Source organism: Bombus affinis, chromosome 5 (assembly GCF_024516045.1).
Source record: "Bombus affinis isolate iyBomAffi1 chromosome 5, iyBomAffi1.2, whole genome shotgun sequence".
Classification (NCBI taxonomy): Eukaryota; Metazoa; Arthropoda; class Insecta; order Hymenoptera; family Apidae; genus Bombus; species Bombus affinis.
The window spans coordinates 15,689,826-15,712,905 of NC_066348.1; the positions used below are offsets into that span (position 1 = coordinate 15,689,826).

A 23,080-nucleotide genomic window follows, 5' to 3' on the forward strand; every position below is an offset into this window, starting at 1 on the left:
TTAATGATTCTATCGCTACTTACGATCAAGTCCACCGATGTATTTCATCGTGATTTCACAGTGTCCCCATACAGCGGATACAATAGGATGCAGCTTTTTGCCTTTAAGGCCTTTGAATGCGACTCCAAGGTATTGACCATCCACAACAAAAGCTAACGTACCTTCGTCCATGTCCAAGACCACTGAAAAACAAATTTTTATTAGTACGTGTCACAAAAGGTATTAGTATTTCGTGAAATCATAACATTACTTACCGAGGAATTTGTCAGGAACAATGAACGTTTCGTCGGGTTTAAGTAGAGCCGGGTAGGTGATACCGGCATTGTTCTTCGAGTCGTGCAAAAGCTTGTTTCTACCGAGATCCCAACCCCAACTTTGTTCATTATTGCCAACCAGGCTCTGGTATCCGACGCTGTGAAGAGGTGCCTCTGCCGTCGCGACGCCCACTACGGCGTGCGTGCCTCTTTGCCTCGTGCTCCAGAACAGTTCCCAGACATGCATACCTTTCGTGTATCCTACCCTCCCCCTTATGCAATCTGTGCTTTGAGCCACTGGGTGTCGGTGAAACGTTAATTTGTCATCGTCCTGAAACAGAAATCATTCACCAATAACACATACAGTACGATTACACATAATAAATCTGTAGGAAGGTACGATAGATACCATACGATAATTTACCTATATTTTTCTATACTTTTTGTTACCGCAAAATAGAATTGACTTAAATGATTTTTAGACCTCTTTGTTTTTTAAGTAGCGAATATTAGTCCCCGATACTTGGAAAAATACGCGGTTGAAGCGTATAGCTTGCTGCGAGTCGAGTAAGTGTTGAGTAAGCGTTTTAATATAGGAAACATGGACTTTATCTCCTCTGGACTTTATCAATATAGAGACGTAGAAGGAAACTTTAGAAACGTAGTAAAAAAGGCTGGAATAATGGATATATTTTGAGAAAACAACGCGTCAAGCTAAATTTACAAACAGTAAAGAACGAAGGAATTTTGAAAGAATCGAAAAACGAAAGATCGTAGCGAGTATTCCAAGTTCACCGTGCGCATTCTTGGGATATATACCTTGACGAATATGTTGAGGCTACGGTCGTTGGCGTTCCAGCTATGATGAATCTGCGTCTCCCGCGAGGCGGGTGGCATGTCGAGCAGGACATCGAGCCGTGGTGGCCTCGCGAAATGTTGCGCCAGCTCTCTTGGTACCACGGGTTTGTACGCTACGACGCCGCCACCGCCGACGCCAACTCCACCAACAGATCCAGCTGCAGCCTCACGTGTCACGCTTTTCACACCGCCTGAAAAAATAAAAATAAAGAGATCCGTTAGTCATTCGTTTCATATCATATTCTATACGTCATATTCTATAATACCTTGAAACTTAACGCGATTCTAATCCCGTAGGGAATTTTAATAAAACGATTTTATTTCACTTTCGAATCGCCTGTTAACACTTAGCCAACCGAATAAGGAGATTTCCCCTCTGTAAAGTACACCGCTGCATGACCAAACGGGGAAATAAAAAATTATTTTTATTTGTTATTAGTTATTGTTAACCTGGAGCTGTTCCCAATTAACTGCCCCGCTTTTTTTTTTGCTTTTATAAAGTACGGTGTATAATAAAATACATCAATCTAGCGGTGTTCAAATTAATTAAGAAGTCACGCTATTAGTTATGACTAGAGTTATAACTGAACGAAATATAGCGGCACATGCGTCAGAGGGCAATTTAAATCATGTTGTTGTTTTGCCTCGGAGTATCAAGATCGGTTACAGGTAGTGTAAAAACAAATAGACTCCGGGCAAAACAATATCGCCGCTACAAGCAACCGTTGAATTAAAACGAATTTGAATTCTCTCCGACTTTCCTCCGACCAGTATAAATACACGGACGCGATCGCGAGCGACAGTAAATATCGAGTATCTACGCGACGAGCATTTTACGAATATTTATTCCATTATCTTATTTTGCGATTTATACTTCGTATTAACGACTCGCGTATACGGCTGTATATTAATTTATTATTTTAAATATATTCGACGGTTACAACAACGGGCAATCTCGGACCTCCGTCCTCTAAACCTCACGGCCAACGTCCTCTTCACATAAACATCTACAGGTACCACGTTGCAAGAAGATATTAAAATGTATTATGAATTTTTAATTTCACGTTTACGTCGTGTTATCTATCTTTAAATCATCTTTCGAATGTTTGTAATTGTACCTATATTTTTGTTATATTTTTAATTTAATGTTTTGCATAAACAATATATGAAATCGTTAACCCTTTGAGTGCTGACTACTCGCGGCCTATGTCGTCCGTACGGACGGCGCGCGTCTAGCGCTGACGATCGCTGTGGACGAAATACTTTTTCGTTAGACCGAACTCTGTTGATTGACTATTCAAAGCGCAAATCGTAATAAGTTATAGTAATTCTTTTGCACGAGATTAGATAATTCGAGAGCATTATTTTTTAGTTATTTTTAATTATTTATTATAAACATTGAAATTTACAGTTAACTAGAATTTGGGCAATAAACTAGAAAACAATAAACTAGAAAACTAAATTTAGTAAATATAACGCAAGTTAATGATTTAGTTGTGTGTGAAAAATTCAGTGCTTGAGAAAACTAAAAAAACCAGATGTAGAGTTTTCTTACAAGTGGTGACCACTTCAACGATAACGAGCCACTATTGGCATTTGTTTACTGCCGTAAGGAATGCATTTATATTTATTTCACACAAACGTAACAGTATTACTTCTGCGTGGGTGTTCGGAAAAATTGGAAAACCCATACATGCGTCCTTAGCCCATGCCGGGCACTTACAGAAAGCGCATATATATGTCCTTAGTCCACACCGATAGCTTTCGCCAGACACCTATATGCGCCCACAGCACTCAAAGGGTTAAATGAAATCATTACCGAAAAATATAATTTGTTTTTTAAGTAGCGGATAGTAGTTCTCGATATTTGGAAAAATGCGCGATCGACAGCGTACAGGTTGGCCTTTGTCCGAGCGCGGTGAAAACGTACAGCTCGCTGTGGCGCGCGCGTATAGTATAAGTGTTAAGAGGCAGAATGTCGTACGATCATCGATCACCCGGATACGTCGAACGAAAAGAAGATCGTCACTGAAATTCCACGCGGGTTAAATTTCCACGGGGTCGTTAATAATTCAGGGCGCGTCCGTGGGATTCTCGTGGCGCGGTATCCCGGAGATACCTGGGCTGCCAGCACCGGGTAGATTTGCCGAGGAACGGGGGAAAAAAGACTGGAATAAAAATAACGAAGGGACCCCGTCCGGCGGGATCAGACCTCGCTCAAGGTTTTTCGAAAGTTCGCCCTCTCTTTCCCGCGTTTGGTCTTTAGCCTCGAGAGAACGATATCCTTGGATGCTGGTTTATTTGCTCTGGCAGCTGTTCCCTAGCTGGTGCGCGCGTTCGAGGGTTCTGAAACGAGGGTTCTGGAAAGCAGCGCGAGAATTTCAAAGGGTCTACACACGTCCGTCTTGCTTCCACTCGTGGCCAAAAAACCGAGGGGTACTGATAGAAAGGCCCTTTCACGAACTCGCGTGTATCCGGCTCCAGACGACCTTTCGGCTCTCTTTCTCTTCTTTGAGGTTGAGCGCGTTCGTCGCGTACATCTTTTTGTCTTTTTTTCGTTGTTGCCCCGAGACACCGAGACACCCTGGACCTGGCTACTGCCGAGTTTTTCCCCCCACTCTACGATATACCAACAGTAGCCCTCGCCGTGTCACACAGTTCACTGCCATGTATACTTGCCTCGTAAATTTCACGGGTGCAGCTGAGCTGCGAATTGGCTGCGGTCGAGGGCGACAAATTTCCCGAAAAGACAAGCGGCCAGGCTCCGGCGGACACAGGGAGAGAGGGTCGTTGCACGATCGCGCCACCGAGACATAGAATGAATCTCCGGAAGCGGGCAAATGGCCAGTGTAAATCATGACAGAGGGACGCGCGATGGGAAGCTCTACACGATCTATGGAATTGATTCATGGCGACAAACGGTCTACGCGAGATTTTTCTTTTAACGATCCGGCCATCCTTTTAATCAGAATCGGAAATTTAATTGGCTAATTATCTAGGATATTTATACCAGCTGGATAATTGCAGAACTGTCGTTCGTAATAGCGCGTAGTTTGTGTTTCGTAATGTAGGTTTTATTGGCAAAGCTCCCGCGAACGAATTGAAATTTACATTTTGGACATCTTTTCGATCGGGATATAAAGAGAATGCTTGGATGTTTGATAAAAAAAAGGGGGGGGGGAGAACCGTTCGAATGCTAACTTTCAATGAGATAAGTTTAATCAGCAAACTTTTTGTTTCGCGGTATTAAAAATTTATCAAACGACTGAGTGCTGCTGAGTTGAACTCTCCTCTCAGCTTGGTATTTTATACACACCGGGCTTCGCCAGAGGATAGAATCTCGGTCTCGAGGACCTGTTCGAGCTTCTACCTGAGAGCAGGTAGGTAAAATCGAGAGCGGTCAAAGGCCTTGACCCTGGACGAAGTCCGACGAGGTGAATCAACCTCTTAGACTCGGTCTCGACGTTGTATTGCATCATATAACGCTGCTGCGTTAGAAAGCTACTAAACCTACTAAACACATGTACTACGTATCCTCAAACAATAATAGGTAGCTAAACTATCTGCTTGTCCTAGATAATCTGAACTTTACGATATTACTCTACTCCATATGCTATTTTAATCAACGAACGAGCCTTTCAGAAATTAAACCGATGCAACTCGCCTTTCGTTAATTTCTTAATCTCGATATTTAAGTACACGATTTAATCTTCAATTTTCAAGAAACGAACAACTTACTTCCACGAGTTACAGAAGATAAATAATGGTAAATTCTAAGGTAAATTAATAAAAAAAAAAAAAAAAAACAAACAAACAATTCTTACACGATCATCGAACTTTCTGTATGTTTCGATTTATGCATCATCCGAAAATGTAGCTCAAATTCAACTCCTATGTATACTACGATACTACATGAACCCACCTACAAGCTATAACGAAAGAGTTATTTAACCCTAATCTCTGGATGTATCATCCAGCCAAAGTTACCTTCGACGAGTGAACCGGTTCTCGACGCCCACGCTCGATCCCCTTCACCCACCCAGAAATCTCGCGACGAACGCCGACACCCGAAATCATCGTGGTCGACTGATCGTATATTTTGATCGTTGTTCGAAGAAAGGTATATTCCTAACCTGAAATCTTTTGGCCCATGTTTACGGCCCTATAGGGGGACCGATGGTGATGCCGGTGCTGAAGACGATGTTCGAGGCACTGTTTTCCAAGGGGTAGTTTGTGCCTGAGGTGCCAGGCGACGCCAGTGATGGTAGTGGCGTCCGCCGTGGTGGTCGTGGTGACGTGGTCGTGATTACGATGATGATGGTGATGATGGTAGCGGTGATGGTAACGGCTGATGGTCGGTGGCGTAGCAGGTACCGCGCCACCGTCTAGTCCTCCGCCGCGACCTCCGCCTCCTCCAACGCCTCCTCCGCCGCCGCCTCCTCCGCCTCCGCCGCCGCCCCTACCGGGGCTACCGCCCCCGCCGCCCCCGCGGCCGCTGCCTCCGTTACCTAGACCGCCTCCGGTACCGCCAGTCGCACTGTTTGCGCGGCCACCGCCCCCGCTCACGCAACGATTCGCTTTGTACCTGCAACGCGAACACAGTGGAAAAACCTGGTTAGTTAATTGTCCTCGCTTCAACGCGACTTCAGGGGACACACTAGGGGGTCGATTTCTCACTGGGAAAGCACTATCGCGCGACTACTAATCCTCAGAGTGTTTATCTCTCTCTTTGCCCGTTCGTTTTCTGGTCTTTCGCGATGGTCTGTATTTCTCTTTCGATTGGGAGTCCATCAACTAACTAACTAACTAACTAACGAAGGATTTTTGTAGTAACGTTGCACTATATCAAGTTTCATTTGGAGTGGATTTTATATCGTGTTAGATTGATATACCGTTTTGTGAGAGATAAAGCGTGGTATAGCGCAAGAATGCATAAACGATCAAGATAGGTATTGCAAGTACAGATCGAATTGAAGCCCGCTAGAACGATTAAATTGCACGTTGCATCGCGATATTTATTACCGTGGTGATCATGTCGAATAATATCCTAATAAATTCGTTGCATATCGTGTTCGCGGCCGTTCGGTTGTGTAGCTCGTCGCCTTGCTTGATATCGCGCATAAATTGCACCGCGAAAACGAGACACCGTCCCGAAGCGCAGAAAACGCTGCTCGGCACAGCTTGTACCTTGTCTCGTACGTTTTCCGCGACTCACTTTCGACGTGGACAATATCGCGACACGCAACACACCGGCACCGAGCAATGGATTACAGGAGCTTCCAGCTTGCGGATTTTCGTGTCACCGCAGCCCACCGGGGTTTTACGAACCGAACGGAGAGGAGGATTTTAAGCTCGCTGATCCTTCGACCAGCGGAAAATCGTCGCTTTCGATCGGACGTCGATTAAACGAATTTCTCTTTTCCAATATCTCTTTCCCACCTGCTACGGCAATCGTGTGTCTACGTATGCGTTAAGACAAATGCGTTAAGATCATTTTTTAAATTAAATCGCGACGCAGTTCTCGCTATAAAAGCCAGTTCCTCGTCGATATCTCGAATTAATCGTCGTCCGCGATTACGTTGACCAAAGAGTCAAGATAAAAGAGTCGCTGGATGTAAATTTCGAGGTCTGTGGAAGGCCGTGGCCGGCTGATAACGAACGCTGGGCGAGGAATTACGTTTCATCGCGGAGCTAGCCGGAAAGGCAGCGATTTCGAGAAGCAAGTCTCGCCAGGCTCGATGTTCCATTAATGCCGTTGTAATTCCATTCGTTCTGGAAATCCACTTAAATCAGTGTGGAGAAACGCGTCGACCTATCGTCCATTAACGTTCGTTTCAATTAAAGGTTAACCATCGACTGGACCGCTGCGATTAACGTGAGATTAACGTTCCAAGAGAAAAGGCGTGTAAGCTCACTTCGAGTTGATCTCGAATCGTCGACATTGCGCATTCTCGAGCTCCGATCCGACAGACCGGACGGCGCGTCTTTCAGCGCAATGATGGTCGTGCGTTTTCTCGCGACTCTTAACCAGTTGCATGTTCGAAGTGACAGGACGTGAGAAACAAGCGACGAGAGAACGAGCCACGATTCAGAAAACGAACAGAGACAAAACACGGCTGTAGCGCCACGAGGTCGTTCCAATTTTTCCTATTCCATTATTTCGTCTGGATCTTGGTTTGGTCGTATCCGTGAACCAAGGCACGCTTCCGGCCACGGATACCGGACACTGACATCCTGAATCCGGCTCTGATTTGCTTCCCGAGATTATTACACTCGCCAAAAGAAATCTACGCGGGAAATCCACTGAAAGATACAGACGAACGAATATTTCATAATCATCGGGTAAATAAACAGGGTTTTCGATGATTTTCCCACAAATTTCATCAAACGGTACTTGTCCTCATCGCGAGTCGAACAACGCTCTGTCTTTCGACGCCAGAGCCGTTCGTTAGGTGTTGTGAAACGAGTTTACGCGCGCAGAAATTACATCGAGCACGTAATTTCCAGGAGCGGAAATTCTCTTTCTCAGACGATGCACCCTTGGAAGTCTGTGGAGGAGTTCAAGGTCCCTTGGGAACCGTGCCATTGTCCGAAACATTATTCCGCATATTACTATCGAACAAAAACTCGACTGGCTTTCGCAACTACCCAAATATTACAACGATGCCCTCGTTATAACGCGCACCCGGTTTTAGATCGTTCCGAAATCCCTTGAATTTCGAGCGCTCGATATTAATCGAAACTAGCGCGTTCCCACGCTGCTGCAAGAGCTAGAAAGTCGATTGAGTTTTGAAAGAAATTTTGCTCGCGTGTTACGTTCAAGGCGAGCACTTATGATCGTCGTTTCCTCTTTGAACGATTGCGAAACGCGGACAATTAATCATCGACGGGTCGAAGAAACTAGTAGTTAGGACCGCGCGAAACAGGAGACGCGGTCGAAGAAGCTCGAGTTTAATTTGCTTCACGGCGGAGCCGTGAACCGAACGAGACGCCCTTCGTTCTCCTCGAGTCGTCATGGTCGTTGCTGACGTGCGCTCATTGGGGTCCGTTAACGGCGTTCGCCTCCGTCAGCCACGCCGGCTAATCGCGAACAATATTACGACTGTCCGGAACAGGAGAAAGTAGCCGAGTAATCGGCCAGCGTGTACGTTGCGTCAGCGTCGTTCATCGGCCAACTTAAAGCGTTCGCTTCGTCACGCTCGCCCGAGCCGGGCTACTTTCGCGCCTTGTGAAAAGGCGGCAGAGAACCGGCTTGCAACCGGCGTATCCGCGGAACTGATTCGCGTAGATTATATCGACGACATATTTCGTTTGCAGATGAAATCCAGAAGAAGATGTGGTACTTGTTTTGATGTTTAGGTTCTTTCTTTAATTTCAAGTAAATTCATGGTAAATGAATGCTAAATGAATGGTCTCCGCCATGAATGGTCTCGAAAGGGGCAAACTAAAACTAGTGAGGTGATGTGCGTTATATATTGTCCGTGCGTGATAGTTGTAATTGCTGGGCCTCGTCCGGAGTAATCGTCGCTAGGGGCTGTAGATGTCGCTGCCGGGGTTACTGCTGATTTTTCCTCCGGTTTTTGGTGCGTGGAAGAAAAATCGTTAGGTTCCGAACGTTCGTAACCTAAGGCGCTAACCACTGCGCTGCCGTCGTCCGACACTACTTAGTGTCGAACGGTGGTATTTGGCTTGTCGAGTGCCGCCACACTAGCAAAAATGATTTGACGCATCATAGTAGAATTTTCTTTATACGAATTACATCTATACATGTACATTTGAATGAAATTGTATTTAGTGTCCAAAGTGATCGAATCTACTTATCCGAGTGTGAACTTATATGAACCGTTTCCATTGTTACAGACGAGTGAAACTCTAGCGTACCTCTTTTCTCTAAAGAATGATCGATTTCTTTGAAAAAATAATGAACGTAGACCGCGAATATGCCGTGATCTAGACACGTTGAATCATCGATAGGAAATAAGTCTGCCTGAATTTTCAAGCAAACCTGTCTGACAAATATAAAATACGAGCGTCGACGAATCGAATCGAACAAACTGTTATCGCGCAGATAATTAAACCGAAAGATTCGCGGGTCATGTAAAAGACTTAAATGCCCGTGAACAATAAATGGAAGAATTAAACACCTGCTTCGATTCCAACAGAAACCGTTCTCTACCCTGAAACCAAAGTCTGCAGAAAATCGAGTCTCCGACGAAACGAACTGCGGATTTGCCGAGAATATTGAGCACGGTGAGTCGCCTACATCGAAGAATGATTTTCTCGGAGTGAGTGTACCGAATGGCATTCGATTTCGAGATTCGAGAGGAAACACGAGAGCATCGGTCGTTGGAGCAGGCTGGAGGCTGCCGACCGACGGCGGTATTGATCCGCGGGGATCACCTTTGCCCCACCTCTCTCACCCTCTCTTTCTCTCTCACTCTCGACACGGGTCCAACCCCCAAATCTACTACCATCCCCCTCGTGCTCCCTCAGCCTCTCTGGACCCCTCTAACATCGACAACTACCATCGAGAGGGGAAGAGCGAGAGTACGAGAGCGCGAGAAAGAGAGAGAGAGAGAGAGAGAGAGAGAGAGAGAGAGAGAGAAAGACAGAGGCTAAACCACCCCTCAGCTGCAAAATAGACCGACAAAAATGCTCGGGAAAAAATCCGGCGGGCGTCGCAGATCCCTTCAGTTTTACGTCTCGAAGCCTGAAATGAGACACGTTTCACCTGTTTTCACCGGATTAACAGGTTTTTACGACCTGTTCCTATAGACAAGTGTGCTTCGATTAGGTGAACAAAAAGGGATTGAACCTGCTTGAAATTTCTATAAAATACAAAATATATAAATTACGAAAAGACGTTTCGAGCGGAAAGTTATCGAAGAACTATATTTACGCTAGAATCATTTTTTTTTCTCGCGTTTGATCGATCAATGGACTGCCGATCGATTTCTCTGAAACCACGGAAACCTCTGTTACGATACTTGCGTCTTTCGATCGCGATAAATCTCTTTTAGAACTCGTGCTATAATCACAGATCCGTAAGTTAGCTGTATCGACTAAGCAAAAGGGGTAGAAACAAATTTCTCTTTATAGCATTAGCGAGCGTCACGCGACGAGTATTAAGTGTAATAGGAACGGTTAAAGGCGTCTACCGCGCGGGGTTACGGAGCTTTCCAGCGAGCTTTCCGCAAGTGGATAAGGCGGTTATCGGCGTGGAAACGCACGACTCAGATCGATCAAACACGAACGAGAGAGAAGAGCCACGGACACGGCTAGTCGCGCACGGCACTGCCAGCCATCGACGAGCCGGTTGCCAACCGGTACTGAACGTCGGCCAGCAAGATGTCAATTGCGCTCAATGATAGTGAAACGACGCCGCGTTACGCGTCGTTATTCTCGGCCGACGTGTCGAGAGCCTTGCGAGCTCTCGCGACACGTGTACAATCTCAATAACGTTCGTTTCCTGACAAACGATAAACAGACATTTCTCTCTTTACAAAGCGATACAAAAATCATTTGATCTTTTACGTCTTCATTTTTTCAAGGAAGATAATTCGAATGAGAAAACAAGTTGACACATTAAGAGATTTATCAATGCGACGAGTACCTCGACGACTCTTTAAATTTGATCAAATCGTAAGATCTAGATGAAAGAAACAAAGACTAAAAATATTAAACGAATACATGAAACTTTCTTTCACTGCGATAACGTTAAAACAAAAGATTTTGTTCGCGTATATTAATTAAAAAAATGACAAACGTAACGTTGGTATTTTTATCGTCCTCTACTTCTTGCGTCATCATACTCGCGATATTTCGTTAGTTAACGTTGGTAATTGCATTTACTTCCATTTAGAAAGGTGATGAGGATTTATCGGACAGATCAATCCACTAATGTGCTCTCCAGGGAAGCTCCTAATCCTCTTAATTGGTGTATTTAAAACGTGGCAATTAGTGAGTCGAATTTAACCGAACAAAATAGTAGGTCAGAACTCGAATGCAGACATTTCGCCGTATCGGAGCTGCTATTTCATTCGCACGAATCAAAACTGTTCTTTATGGTAGTTGAAACGATTCTCTGCTACGAACACGCGTCTTTCAACTACAGTTTTCTCGATAACGATCGCGCCAGCCAATGTAAGTTATCTCACCATCTTGCGTAATGCACATAACGTCCGTATGTTAGAAATTCCAATGAAAGAAAGGGTTCACGAAGCGGAGTGTCGAGCGAAGTTCGGTGTCGCGGGAACGGCATATTTGCATGATAAAAGGAAGAATCGACACGGCCGGTTTCTCCGCGACAGTTCGCGTTAACTAGCGAGCAAAATAACGGCTGTTTCACGCGCGTTGCAACTTAGTCGGTTGGCTTAGAAGCGGAACAGCTGACGGCTAGAGGCTGGCCAGGTCAACACCTGTTCACCAGCTGCCTCGACAAAGCCCTTCTCTTCCAGATAAAGACCACTGGCCGAACGTTTTCCGCGCGGAACTCTTTTGTCGGGCACCACGAATCGTTCTTTTTCTGTGGTCTTCACGGCGGACCGCGACCTTTTAAGGATTTCGCCCGTCTGCAACCACACCCTCCTACCCGAGGAGCGCCGAAACAATGCCTTCTCCCGGCTTGATCGCGACTCTTTGCATTAAGATCGAAACGGTTATCGCTTTATTCCGATCTGCGTGAGCCGTGCGATCATCGTGGCTCCCCCAGAACGAAAGGGCTGACGCAACCGCGTGCTTCGTCAGACGTACAAAGAGAAGTATGACTTAGGGAATTAGAGAATATATTTGGCTGTTCTATTGTTCGCGACGGATTGTGAGAATCTAAGAGGTAGACTGAACAGAAATTACCATCTGCTCGAGAGCACTGCGATCGAATTGAAATAGTTCATGTTCGGTTAAGATTGTAATAACTGTTAAAATCAGGAGAATTGTGGTTCCAGTAGAGTTAACGCGTAAAACGCGGACTACCGTCGTCTCCGTATTGAAGTTACGTTGCAAGCCGAGTCAAAGTAGTACCAGACGTTCCCATCGGACACGCCGTCCGATCGACTAGTTCCGAACAAGTCTACTTAACTTCTCGCCGATTTCCCACGATAGCTGAAGCAAATATATGCCCAAGATTACTCGAAAACGAATCTACTCTCAGCAGGAAATTGAGCCACGTCGATCTGGTTTCTCTGGCTGCAACGGACGCTCCACCATAGATCGTTCGATTTCGATTCATTTGCGAGTGCCACGCCCCAACAGCAAGTTCCAAGACAATGGACCGATCTTCGCGGCTTGATCGAAGTCAAATATCAGGGCGGCCGTTAGCGGGTCTCAGCTGCTCTCGCGCCTGATTCTTTCAAACGAGGCGGCTCGTCGAGATCATTCCCTTGCTCTTCGAGTCGCACCCGGGGGCCCAAGTCCTCGTGGCGCTTTCTTTTTTTTTTTTTTTTTTTTGGCTCGTTTCAATTACCCCGCCACCTCTTTTGTCTTGGCATCGCGAGTGCCTCGTACGTTTTCACAACGCCGATCCATCAAGAGAGAAACGACTTCTCGACAGCATTCCCTCGAAAGGAACCAGCAGCGTAGGCTTTTTGTTCGATCGGCTTCCACGAAACGCGAAGACGAAATCTGGCTGCGGAGACTCGTCCACTCTTTTCGAGTCGTTTCTCCGTTTAAGACTTTGTTTTTAGGCACTTACAGAGACTGCAGACTTTCTTTCTTCTCGACTGACTCAGAGAATCGGCGCCTCGCGCACTCTCGCTTTTCGAGGCTTAAATCGGCGCGACTGTTCGCGCTCGCGAAAGTGAGATCATCAGCGGTGTCGCCACGCGTTGCAAATGCATTTAAGGATGGGTTACGCGGGTCAACTTCTCGCTTACACTGCACACGCATCGAGCGCACGTGCAGGGACGATCAGACGCGATCGTTGAAAGATATTTTTAAGCCCTGTCGCGAAGACGATCGCGTTTCTTCACCTTCCACGATTTCCTTTTCCCCACTTAGAAGCTATATTTGCAGATTCGCTTGACTTTTCTATCTAAAATATTTAAGTGGTACACTCAAAGAGCTATTATTCGCAGATCTCTCCTACGTGAGTTTTCCTGTTCGGAACATATAATCGTATCATAGAACAGGTATGGCAACTTGTCGCTAGAATTTTTAAGAAAAGAAATATCCCGACACGTTTGCTCATTATCCTTCGGGGACGGATAAAAAGAGAAGTCATCGCATTTACATGTTGCACGTGCAGGACTCGCGGATCGTGTTACGGATAAACGAGTCTCGCTGCACGACAAACGATGGCAACAGGAAGGAGGTACAGGTGCAACATCGAGACGCTATCTGAATGTACTAGCCGGTTGGTTGATCGAAACGACCGATCGACGCAATTTTTGTATGTATATAAGTATTAGGAAATGTCTGCAAGTGGAACATTGTAATAACGAGTGGACAGTTGTTGCTAACAACCAGCATGGAATTCTACGTATGAAAACAGCGAGACAACCAGTCGTGCGTTTTTCTTTGGCCGCTTATTCAATCGCATGCAAATGCGACGCAATCTCTTTAGGGAATCATCGAGCGAACGAGGCCGTAGTATCTCTTGCCAGCCCATATGAGCCGTATTTACTTAGTTGCCAGCCCATACGATCCGCTTTTCCTTAGTTGCCAATCCAAAAAATTCGTATTTTTATGAACTTTGCCAAATCGATGATAAATCGGTTTCTAAACAGATATTCCTCTCGTCTAGCAAATATTCGGCGACTATACTCGACGTATTGCGAATCTTTACGTATCTTCCTACGTCTTTATGTATTTTATATACATTTATTGGGTTAGTAACTAAGGAATGCGGCTTTTGTTATTATTTGGTATCGACAAAATCCACGTTTCCTCAGTTGCCAGCCCATATGAGTCGCATTTCCTTAGTTAAAATTCGTATTGGAAGTATGCTAAATCTCGCGCAACACCTGGTTCACGCTAAATCGCTCTATTAAGTTATTTTTAAGTTTCACTTGTTCAAAAAATCTTTACTGTATCTAAAATCGAAATGGAAAACCAATAATGAATTCTTTCATATTTCTGACAAATTTAAAAAATATCCTAGCAATGAGAAATTAGTACAAAAGTAGTTAGAAACTGACAAAGAACGATTAAAAATTAACAAAAATATGCTGCTTGTTAAGTTTATAGATAAATCCAATAATTTGAGGCATTTAAAAAACAAAAAAAAAAAATAGAAATAAGAAACGATCAATGAAACGCTTAAATGGACAAGTAATCGTATGCTAATAGTTAACACTATCATCGTTACAGATCGTCGCAACGTTAATTAAAGAAATAAAAGGAGTAAATTTAATTCTTAGTTATCGATAGAGGCGTTGTTTTCATTCGATGACGAACAGGTGCTCGGAACGACGAGATTGAGAATAGGGGCGAGATTTCCTCAAGGACTGCGCCACGTCGTCGAAGGAAAAACGAAAGGCAGACGAAGAGCTCGGTTCGTTTCTCCGCTCGCGGATTTTCTCGCGAGCTGCCGACGACGAACGCGCACGCTTTTTCACCGAGGGACTGGTTCGCGAAGAAGGTGTCCTTGGCGGAGGATATTCGCGCGAAGCTTTTCTCGTTCCAGATGACTTTTTCATCGACCGACTGGAAATTAAGTTCGAAGATGAATCGAGAAATCGCTGGTGGCAACGCGTATCCAATCTCTGGCGCGCGATTTTACGAGGAAAATTCTACAGCCGAGTATTCCACGAAAGTACTTCAACGAGTTAATTTAACACGACTCGTCTCCGAAGATTCTGTAGAGTTGCACGAGCGAGAGAAGACGATGTAAAGAAGATTAAATCTCTTTCAGTAGTGTCAATGACAAATCAGTTTTCCACGTTCGCTTGTTAACATATTTACCAGGAACGTGATTCGTCGTTGCGTAAGAAAAACGGTTCTTTCAATGAGTTTCTTTAAACGCACGAGTCGCATAGTCGTAACCAAGCAAATAGTTGATAGGTAGAACGAAAAAGTGTTATTATTTCTAAATATATCTATCTGCAAAAAATGTTTACGCGCGTTTCCTCTACGAGCTATTTCTTGCCAACAGCCAAGCAATTTTCTTATTCGATAAAATACTGAGAAATAGAATTACCATACTGCTCGTGACCCAGGTACCGAGAACGCTCGAAAACGAGAATCCAATAGACGACGAACGGGGCCATTCGTTGGAAACGCGACCGGTTTCCCCGGTGGAACGGAAGGCAAAGTTCACGGTAAGAAACTATCCTTTGCTTAGGCAACGTTCTTTTTGCCGACAACTGTGACGGCCAGACGAGCCCGTAACGAGGCGGGATCACGCGACGCGAGAGCTAATCGTCTAGTGACTAGTGGCTGGTGGAGCGATACACGCTTCTTGTTGAACACGTGAAACGGAGGATAGAAGAGGGAGGGCGCCATTGCGGAAGTAGGAAAAGAAATTGAATAAATTGCTCGTGTTACGTAGTACCTCCTTGTGTTCTATGGAAAATTAACCCTTCAGAGCCTGATACAGGCAGATACACAAGCGGCCTATACTATTATAGTTGCTCGAATAGAATTCTAGGGATGGCAAAGGCAATATTATAAGTAGAAAATGGTAAAAGATTTATACAGTATAGAATTTTTCTACTATAAAGTCATCGTAGTGGTAAATATTTATCGACAAAGGAAATTTTACAACGAAAATTATTTGATACTCGTGTTTCCCGTCCGGACGATCGTTGGCGTCGATGATCCTATAAAGGCTGCATTACAAAACAGTTCTCTTGGCTGAGAAAACACGGTTCACTACCAAGAAGTGCCTAATTTATTCAAACTGATTACGTAAATTGAAGGATCCATAAATTTCAATTCATATATCTCGCTTTATGAAATCAATTTATATAACTGTAATTTATATCAATTTCGAAGCTCGAGTTTTCTTATGCTCGCGTTCTCGGTCGTTTCTTTCCCAATCGTCTCGAGAAGCATTTTGCCTCTTACTCAACTGCCTCTCATCTGTATCATTCTACCTTTGTATTTCTCTTGAAAGCAAACCTGGAAACGTTATCTCGCTAGATTCTTCTCCGAATGCCGGAGGAGAAATAGGAAGAAAGCAAGCGAGGTGAAAGGCTCTCGCTTTTCAAGACCAACGAACCGAGCGGCGTGTTATCACGGCTTATCGAGAAGCAACCGCAACCTATCGAAGGCAAGCGCCCGCGTTTATCTTCGTTTGGCGCCTGGTCGTTTGATCGTGGAGCAACAAGCATCGGCCCGGTTCAACGACCCGATTTCTGTGATCTTGCGTGGCCTTGCAAGACAGGCCGGATGTTGGTAGAGCGGCAGCAGCCTCCAGAGAAGGAGAGGAACTCGTGGAACGAGTCACGAGCAACCTATGAAAGGTTCGAGGTCGCGTACATCCGTGGGTCAGCCACTGTGCGCCACCGTTTCGAATTTAGACCGGCAATTTTTGGATCCACCGCAACTGTTTCCACCCTGGACTCGATCGGTGAGTAAGTGGAAAACGTGAGTCAAACGTAGCTGGCAGAAATGAGTCACGGGACTCTCCAACATAGTTCCAGCCTCGGTAATTTCTACATAATCGGCATCTATCGATCATAGCCTGAAATAATCTCGCTGAATAAGGGTTTTCAGCCGAGAATCGCTTACGGGTAGGATACGAGATTTAAGGAAGAAGGGCTGAAGGTAGTCGCGACGTTGGCACGACGGGGTTAGCAGACTGCGTGCGCACACGCGAAGAAAAGCGAAGGGGCACGGGCAGACAATGAACAATCGTACATTGTTACGAGTTATAGCATTGTTACTCCACCATGGCCGGGCCCCATGTTCACATAATTAGGCTGTAAACGTTTCGAGACAATCACCATTGTTTTCTTTCTCTCTCTGTCTCTCTCTCACTCTCCCTCTCTCTCTCTCTCTCTCTCTCTCTTTCTGTCTCTACCTTCTTGGATTAAGGTGCCTCTGCCACCCCCACCACGTTATGCGCGCGAAAACCACGTCGAGATGCTTGGCCGAGATCAGGGTGATCGTTAAAACGAGAACTCCATATCGTTATTGGGAATTCCTATCTTTCTTCGGAATTGTACTAACTCGGACCGATCGATCAGTGCTGATTGTATCGATTTAGATTTGAATTTGTATTTGAAAGTCGAAAGGTACAATGTTTTACGTTATGGAAGGTACGTTGGTATGGACTCAGGGGTGCTATTCTTGAATTCATGCGAACAAGATCGGGCATCGAGAGATCGTGGATAAGAGGGGAGAAGGACCTTCTCTTCTCACCGTTCTCCGACGTCTACCGACGTATATCTCTTCCCACGGGCGTGTCCCTTTGGAATTTGTTTTTCGATGAGATTATCGCGGGCTGTATCGTGTCCCCTATCGACGAGGAATGGAAATAAGGGAGAGATTTGCTGCCAGAGTCCCAGATAGACCAACGAATCTTCAACGATTGCCAGAGAACCTAGCCCACCACGATTCTCATTGAAACATCAGATTCTCCTCGTTTAACGAACCAACAACGGTTTATTAACCAAGAAATTCCGCCTGGATTATCAGGAAACTGTCGACCATCGCAATTAACCGAGGATTAAGATATTCCAGTACGCGGAGCCTTTAACGAACGTGCAAACACGCGTTAAAAAGACTGGAAGGAATCTGCAAAGGTAGAATATACCTGGCACATACTACTACCTTTGAAACGCAGCTATCGCGGAAAGAGCGAGGAAGAGTGCGACGAAACGAAGGAAACAGAGGGCAAGTCTATGGAGGTGGAAGGTGAGAGGCGACCAAGAGATAATTTATTGTTATTCTCGGTGCATTCGATGACGTTACACATTCCCCAAGATGGCTGCTTGCCTCGAAGGGGAAAGGGACGGGGACAGGCAGAAAGAGAATGAGAAGCGATGGTGTGACGGAGAAGAAACTAGCTGTTGGTAGCCGTGACCTTGTCTGGTACCCGACCCCACCGTGTGCCTTGGCTTCCACACACATCCTTACCACCCCACTACGAAGCGAGCGGAGAACGCACCAGAGAGGAGAGCCATCGAGGTAGGGAGAGGAACGAGCGGATGGATGGAGGAGGTGGTAAGGTAGCCAAGAAGGTGGCCGCGAAGGTAACCGCGCGACGACCAAGCAAGACGAGAAGGAGGTGGAACGTGCGTTCCTCCACCGATTGTTACCTAATTTAACGAGCAGAAACTAGCAGCACGTGTCCGTGATAGCCAAAAGCTCATTAGCACCTTCGTCCTTGTTCAACCGTGACCGAGACACGGCATTTTTCCTTCCTCGTTCTACGTGTGTTGTGAAAATTAAAACAAGTTTTGTCCAGACTTCCTTCATTTTGAATAGCTGCATGTTAAATATGAAGTGCTTATCGGTACGATTGTCTTTGCGACAACAATGAATATTCGGTGAAACAAAAACACGCTGTATACGGCGAGAACGTAACGCGTGACTCAAAAATACAACGTACGCATCAGTTGATACGTTGCGACATTAAGTGGGTTGAAAAATTAAGAAACTTAGAATCGAACTTTCCTTTGGCTAAATATCTCGATGAAAAGATCTAAAGGGAAACCGATAAAAATTTCCAGTAGAAATTGGAGAGAATTACTGGAAATCTTGGAGAAGGTTCGCGTTAGAAGGGGAAGTTAGATTCTCGGAATGCAACCGGAAGTTACGAACGAAGAATTTATGACGTGACAAAAAAACGGCAATCACCGGAAACGCGTTCGCGGCAACTATATGCGTAAAAACATATCGGCAACTCGTCGATTTCCTCTGTTGCTTCTATTTCTATCCAATCGGTTGGTTTATACGTGACTAGGCTGTGTGGCGCGATAACGCGTGAAACGTGAATGCGGAGCTTTTAGCATGTCGATCGTGTCGGTTGGAATTTTTGGAAGGCCTTGAGATATCTTGACTTTACCTGGGTCCGGCTGAACAAAGACGATCTTTCTTTGAATGGCCGTGATAATCGTGAGGTCAACAGAACGTTAACGCGGAACAGATGTTCTTAGAAACGAGATAATTCTAACCCACCAAACACAGTCCACAGTGTGACGTGGAGAAATTTGTTTGAAGATAGTTTCGCAACTCTGACCGTTGGAAAGCAGAGGAAGAGCGTAGGTGGAATCCAAGTTACGAAACCTGGCGAGAAAGATGCCGCTCGTCAAGCGTTTTAATCTTCGTTTACTCTGGCTTTAACGAATGTCTTACTGTTGACGATCCGTTAAAACCTGCTGCGAAGTATCGTCGAGTTTCCCCGAAAAGAAATTCGACGACACTGTGAAACAAAAAAAAGGACAGAGGGGGAAAAAGATGGAATAAAGAGAACGGGATCAGGGGTATCGGTATAGCGGTCGTTCGTTGCTGAATGCAACCTCGTCGAAGACAGAGAGAAGCTTCTTCCGGCGGATGTGCAGCGGCGACGTGTCGTCGATACATCCTGCTACCAGGACAACAATAGCAAGCACCCTCCTCTTCCTGGTTGTATGTGCCAATTATGCCACGTTGCACATGGAGACAGGGGTTAACGCTTGTACCTTTCTTATCGAACCTTTCGCAGACCCCTCTCGAATGTCTCTTCCGATTCCTCATAATCGATTTCCAAATTAAGAACTCTCGTGTAACCAAAGATAGAGCGAAGAAACGATTGGCGCGTTAACAAAAGGCTGGAGTCGCGAGGAGGCGTGCCAATTTGCCTGTCGAATACCACGAGAACGTGTTCGAATCACACGGCGAAGCTTCGAACTCGACCAATCGAGGTCAAGATCGAGAAATTAAGATCGATCGGTTCTCGACGAGGTTCATCGACCGATCGAACTCCTCCAAGCTCGCATCCGAGGACCAAACGTACTTACGTAGTTGGTGGAAAGAACCGCGTGCAGAATCGTGATTCGCGAAACACCATCGAGGAGAGTAAGTGGTACCAACGGCTGCGTCGGGCGTATTATTAGCATCGTGTAAACGTGTCTGTTGGCCGTGAAACCAGTGAAAGTATTCCATGGACGAGGCACACGTATACGAGAGACGCATACAGCGAGGAGTCTCGCGGCTTTATCACGAACACGAACGCCGCGTTCTACGTGTTTTCTCCTCTCTCTACACCGCTCTCTATGTGGTGAAATTCTTTCGAGGCGGCCACCACAGGCGCGGCCAGATCTGGGCCTTTGTCCTCTTTGTCTGGAACCTGCAGCATATCTGGACCCTTCTGCCACAGCCTCAACGGACCAAACGAGCCTTCTTCTACTTCTTCTTTGCACCGTCTGACGGTCAACGAGACACGAGCCTGCATAAGCCAGTTATTCTAAAGTTATTCTCTACTCTTCGTTCGTTCTTCGCGCCAGTCTTCTGGATTGTTTTCAATTTACCAAGTTGATTCGACGATAATTTACAAGCTCTCTTAAATCGCAACAAGATTCGCCGTCTTCGAAGAAACGACCAGTTCTTCTCCGACTAATTAACGTCGTTGATATTCATCGATTTGGCCGAATATTCATCACGTAAAATACCGTTAATTTTTCGCTCATATGATTCAAATACGTCCCTCCTGCGAAACGGCTTTCGACGTCACTAGCATTCCCTAGGAGTGAGTCAAGACGATCATCGATTGCAATAAACGCGACCTGCCGCCATCGAGCTTCTTATGGTAGTATGATCTTTCGTCCGTGGAGAGGAGGATGAAAATTACGAGATCGCGGTGTCCTCGTTTTCTAGTTTCCCTTTCGAATCTTATTGTTTCGCGAGCGCGGTGTACTTGTGAACTAGCCTGGCGACGATATAGGTAGATAATTTTCAACGATCGGTCGGTAGTAACTTACAAGTTCTACGACGATCAGACGACTCATCTAAACCGATAGCTCTGTCGTTGTAACACAGAATGCAAATATGCGAACGAATCGCGAAAAGTGAGATTGAATCGAACGAATCTATCGAGAATCGAATTACCGCGATTCGATATGAAATTTCAGGAGGCAAAAGTGGAGAGCGGCGATCGAAACGAATTCAGATGCCCGATCGTTCGAGCATTTTGTCGACAACGTGTCGAAACCACGCGCGAGTTCTCCTTTCACTAATTGTAAAGGAGCCGAGGACCGCGAATATGTGACTGAAATTTGCGAAACCGCGCCGCTCCAAGCTTTTGCGAAAGCGTCCGCGGAGGGCCTCGGTGAAAGAGAAGCCTTCGACCGAGAATTCAAAAAGGAAACCTGTCGATCGAAGCGTTGCGCGATGCGTTACGAAAAACACGCTGGAGCGGGTTCGAGCCAAGGATCCTCGGGAGGGAGGTAGAGAAAGAGCGAAGAAACGCTGAAACAACTAGAAACAGACTGTTTGCCATCGAATTAACCAGTTATCGTCCGACCAGCTAAACACGCTCGACGTTACGTGCCCAGGCGGATCATCTTCTGCCGTAATTTCAAGTTGCATCCGACGACGATTCGCGGCCTCGTTTAAACAGACGTTGCGCGAATAGGCTTTTTGCGAGGATGGCGAAACAGAAAATCGCCTGGTCTCTCGGGACCAACCTTTGCACAGCGTGGAAAGGGAAAGCAGAGCGTTAGTCGGCTGGCAAATTACGAATATCGGCTCACGACGCTAACCATCGATCGCGATCTAGTCGGAGAGATCGGTAACGGAGCGAGGCGAAGCGGAAAGGTCGCTGGATGCAAATTCGTTAAAAGATAGGCATCGTCCTGCTCTCGTAACAGTGAGCCAGAAAAACGATTTCACAACGAGGGGGGCCCCTCCGCGTCGATTTTTCATCTCTGCTCGCGTCCGTTTCTCGTTTCGAGACGGTCGTCCCGTTTCTTCGTGGTAAAAAGAGAAGAGAAAAAAGAAAACACAGGGACGAGGTTGGAGAGGGACGAAGAAGGCGGGACAAACAACGACTACCAGCCCGCATACCGCGTACGGGACCATTGTGAACCAGACTTTCGGGTTCGACGATAAATAAAAACGAATCATAAAAGGCAACGGCGAGAGGGACGTAGACAGAGACGACGAAATGGCCCGTGCACAGCCACGGCTCCAACCTTCCACCGGCAACAAAGGGGTCTGGCTCTCTTTGTGATCGAAACATTTTCTAATGCACCAACCAGCCGTTCGAATATTTTAGCCTGATTAACAAGTTTCGCTCGTGTACCCGGAATGTGGGAACCAATTAATCCCTCTACGGTTCTCAGCCGTGTACGAAATTTATACTCTCGTCGAACGAATTGCGTTACGCTCATTCCGATTCCTTTAACGTAATCTTTAGACGCGAGGTGATGGGGTTAGGTATAGAAGAAACACTCGAATATATTTAACAATGAATATTTATTAATATATATTTTATGTGTACACCTATGCGTAGAACTCGCGATTACTATTGTCGGTTCGCGATTATAAGTTCAAACTCGACGCGATACGTTTCGATGTGCGATTCGAGTTGGACGATGATTGCCTAAGATGTCGAGAAACTCGGATCAGTTATTACTACCAACTACCAACTAACAATTCGGGCAGGCGTTTAACGACCGCGCTGCCGTCGTCCGACACTAGCTAACGTCGAGCGGTGGTATTTGCTGTTGAGTGCCGCCACAGACGATTTTTTACAATTTTCTCAAGATGTTAACCAAATAGATGAAAGATATAAAACGATAAAGAAGATACAACGAACCGAAGAGCTCTCTGCCTCCTCTCGTCGATTGCAAAAGGCGTCTCAGAAAATGGAATTCTTTTCTTTCGAGTCGTCGCACGACCCTTTTCATCGGAAGACCGTCTTCTCTCGGAGCAGCGTTCACTGTCGTCCAAGCTGAACAACGTTTCCCAAGCACGCGCAGGAGAAAAGAAAAAGGTGGATCAGTGACGAAACGCGTTCCTGATAAGTTCCGAAGCCAACACACACGTTTACCATCTCCCTTTCCCGTTCGCACGTAGGTTGCAAGTCTCTTCGATTCTTCTCC

At 45.7% G+C, this 23,080-nt stretch overlaps 1 protein-coding gene and 1 long non-coding RNA gene across 7 annotated transcripts in view; one reads left to right on the forward strand and one right to left on the reverse strand.

The window, feature by feature from the left end:
• The window catches only part of LOC126915979 (protein gustavus), a 156,022-nt gene that overhangs the window by 5,956 nt on the left and 126,986 nt on the right, over window positions 1-23,080 (reverse strand). For all 6 annotated transcript variants that reach the window (XM_050721288.1, XM_050721289.1, XM_050721292.1 and 3 more), the window contains 4 exons: window positions 5,246-5,697; window positions 1,074-1,303; window positions 255-585; window positions 24-182 (listed from right to left, as the gene is read on the reverse strand). In XM_050721288.1, coding sequence (XP_050577245.1) covers window positions 24-182; window positions 255-585; window positions 1,074-1,303; window positions 5,246-5,697 — 1,172 coding nt within the window. The remainder of the gene's footprint in view (window positions 1-23; window positions 183-254; window positions 586-1,073; window positions 1,304-5,245; window positions 5,698-23,080) is intronic.
• Window positions 1,922-23,080, forward strand: part of LOC126916049 (uncharacterized) — a 31,088-nt gene continuing 9,929 nt past the window's right edge. The window contains exon 1 of the long non-coding RNA XR_007710405.1: window positions 1,922-2,125. This is a non-coding gene — a long non-coding RNA (uncharacterized LOC126916049). The remainder of the gene's footprint in view (window positions 2,126-23,080) is intronic.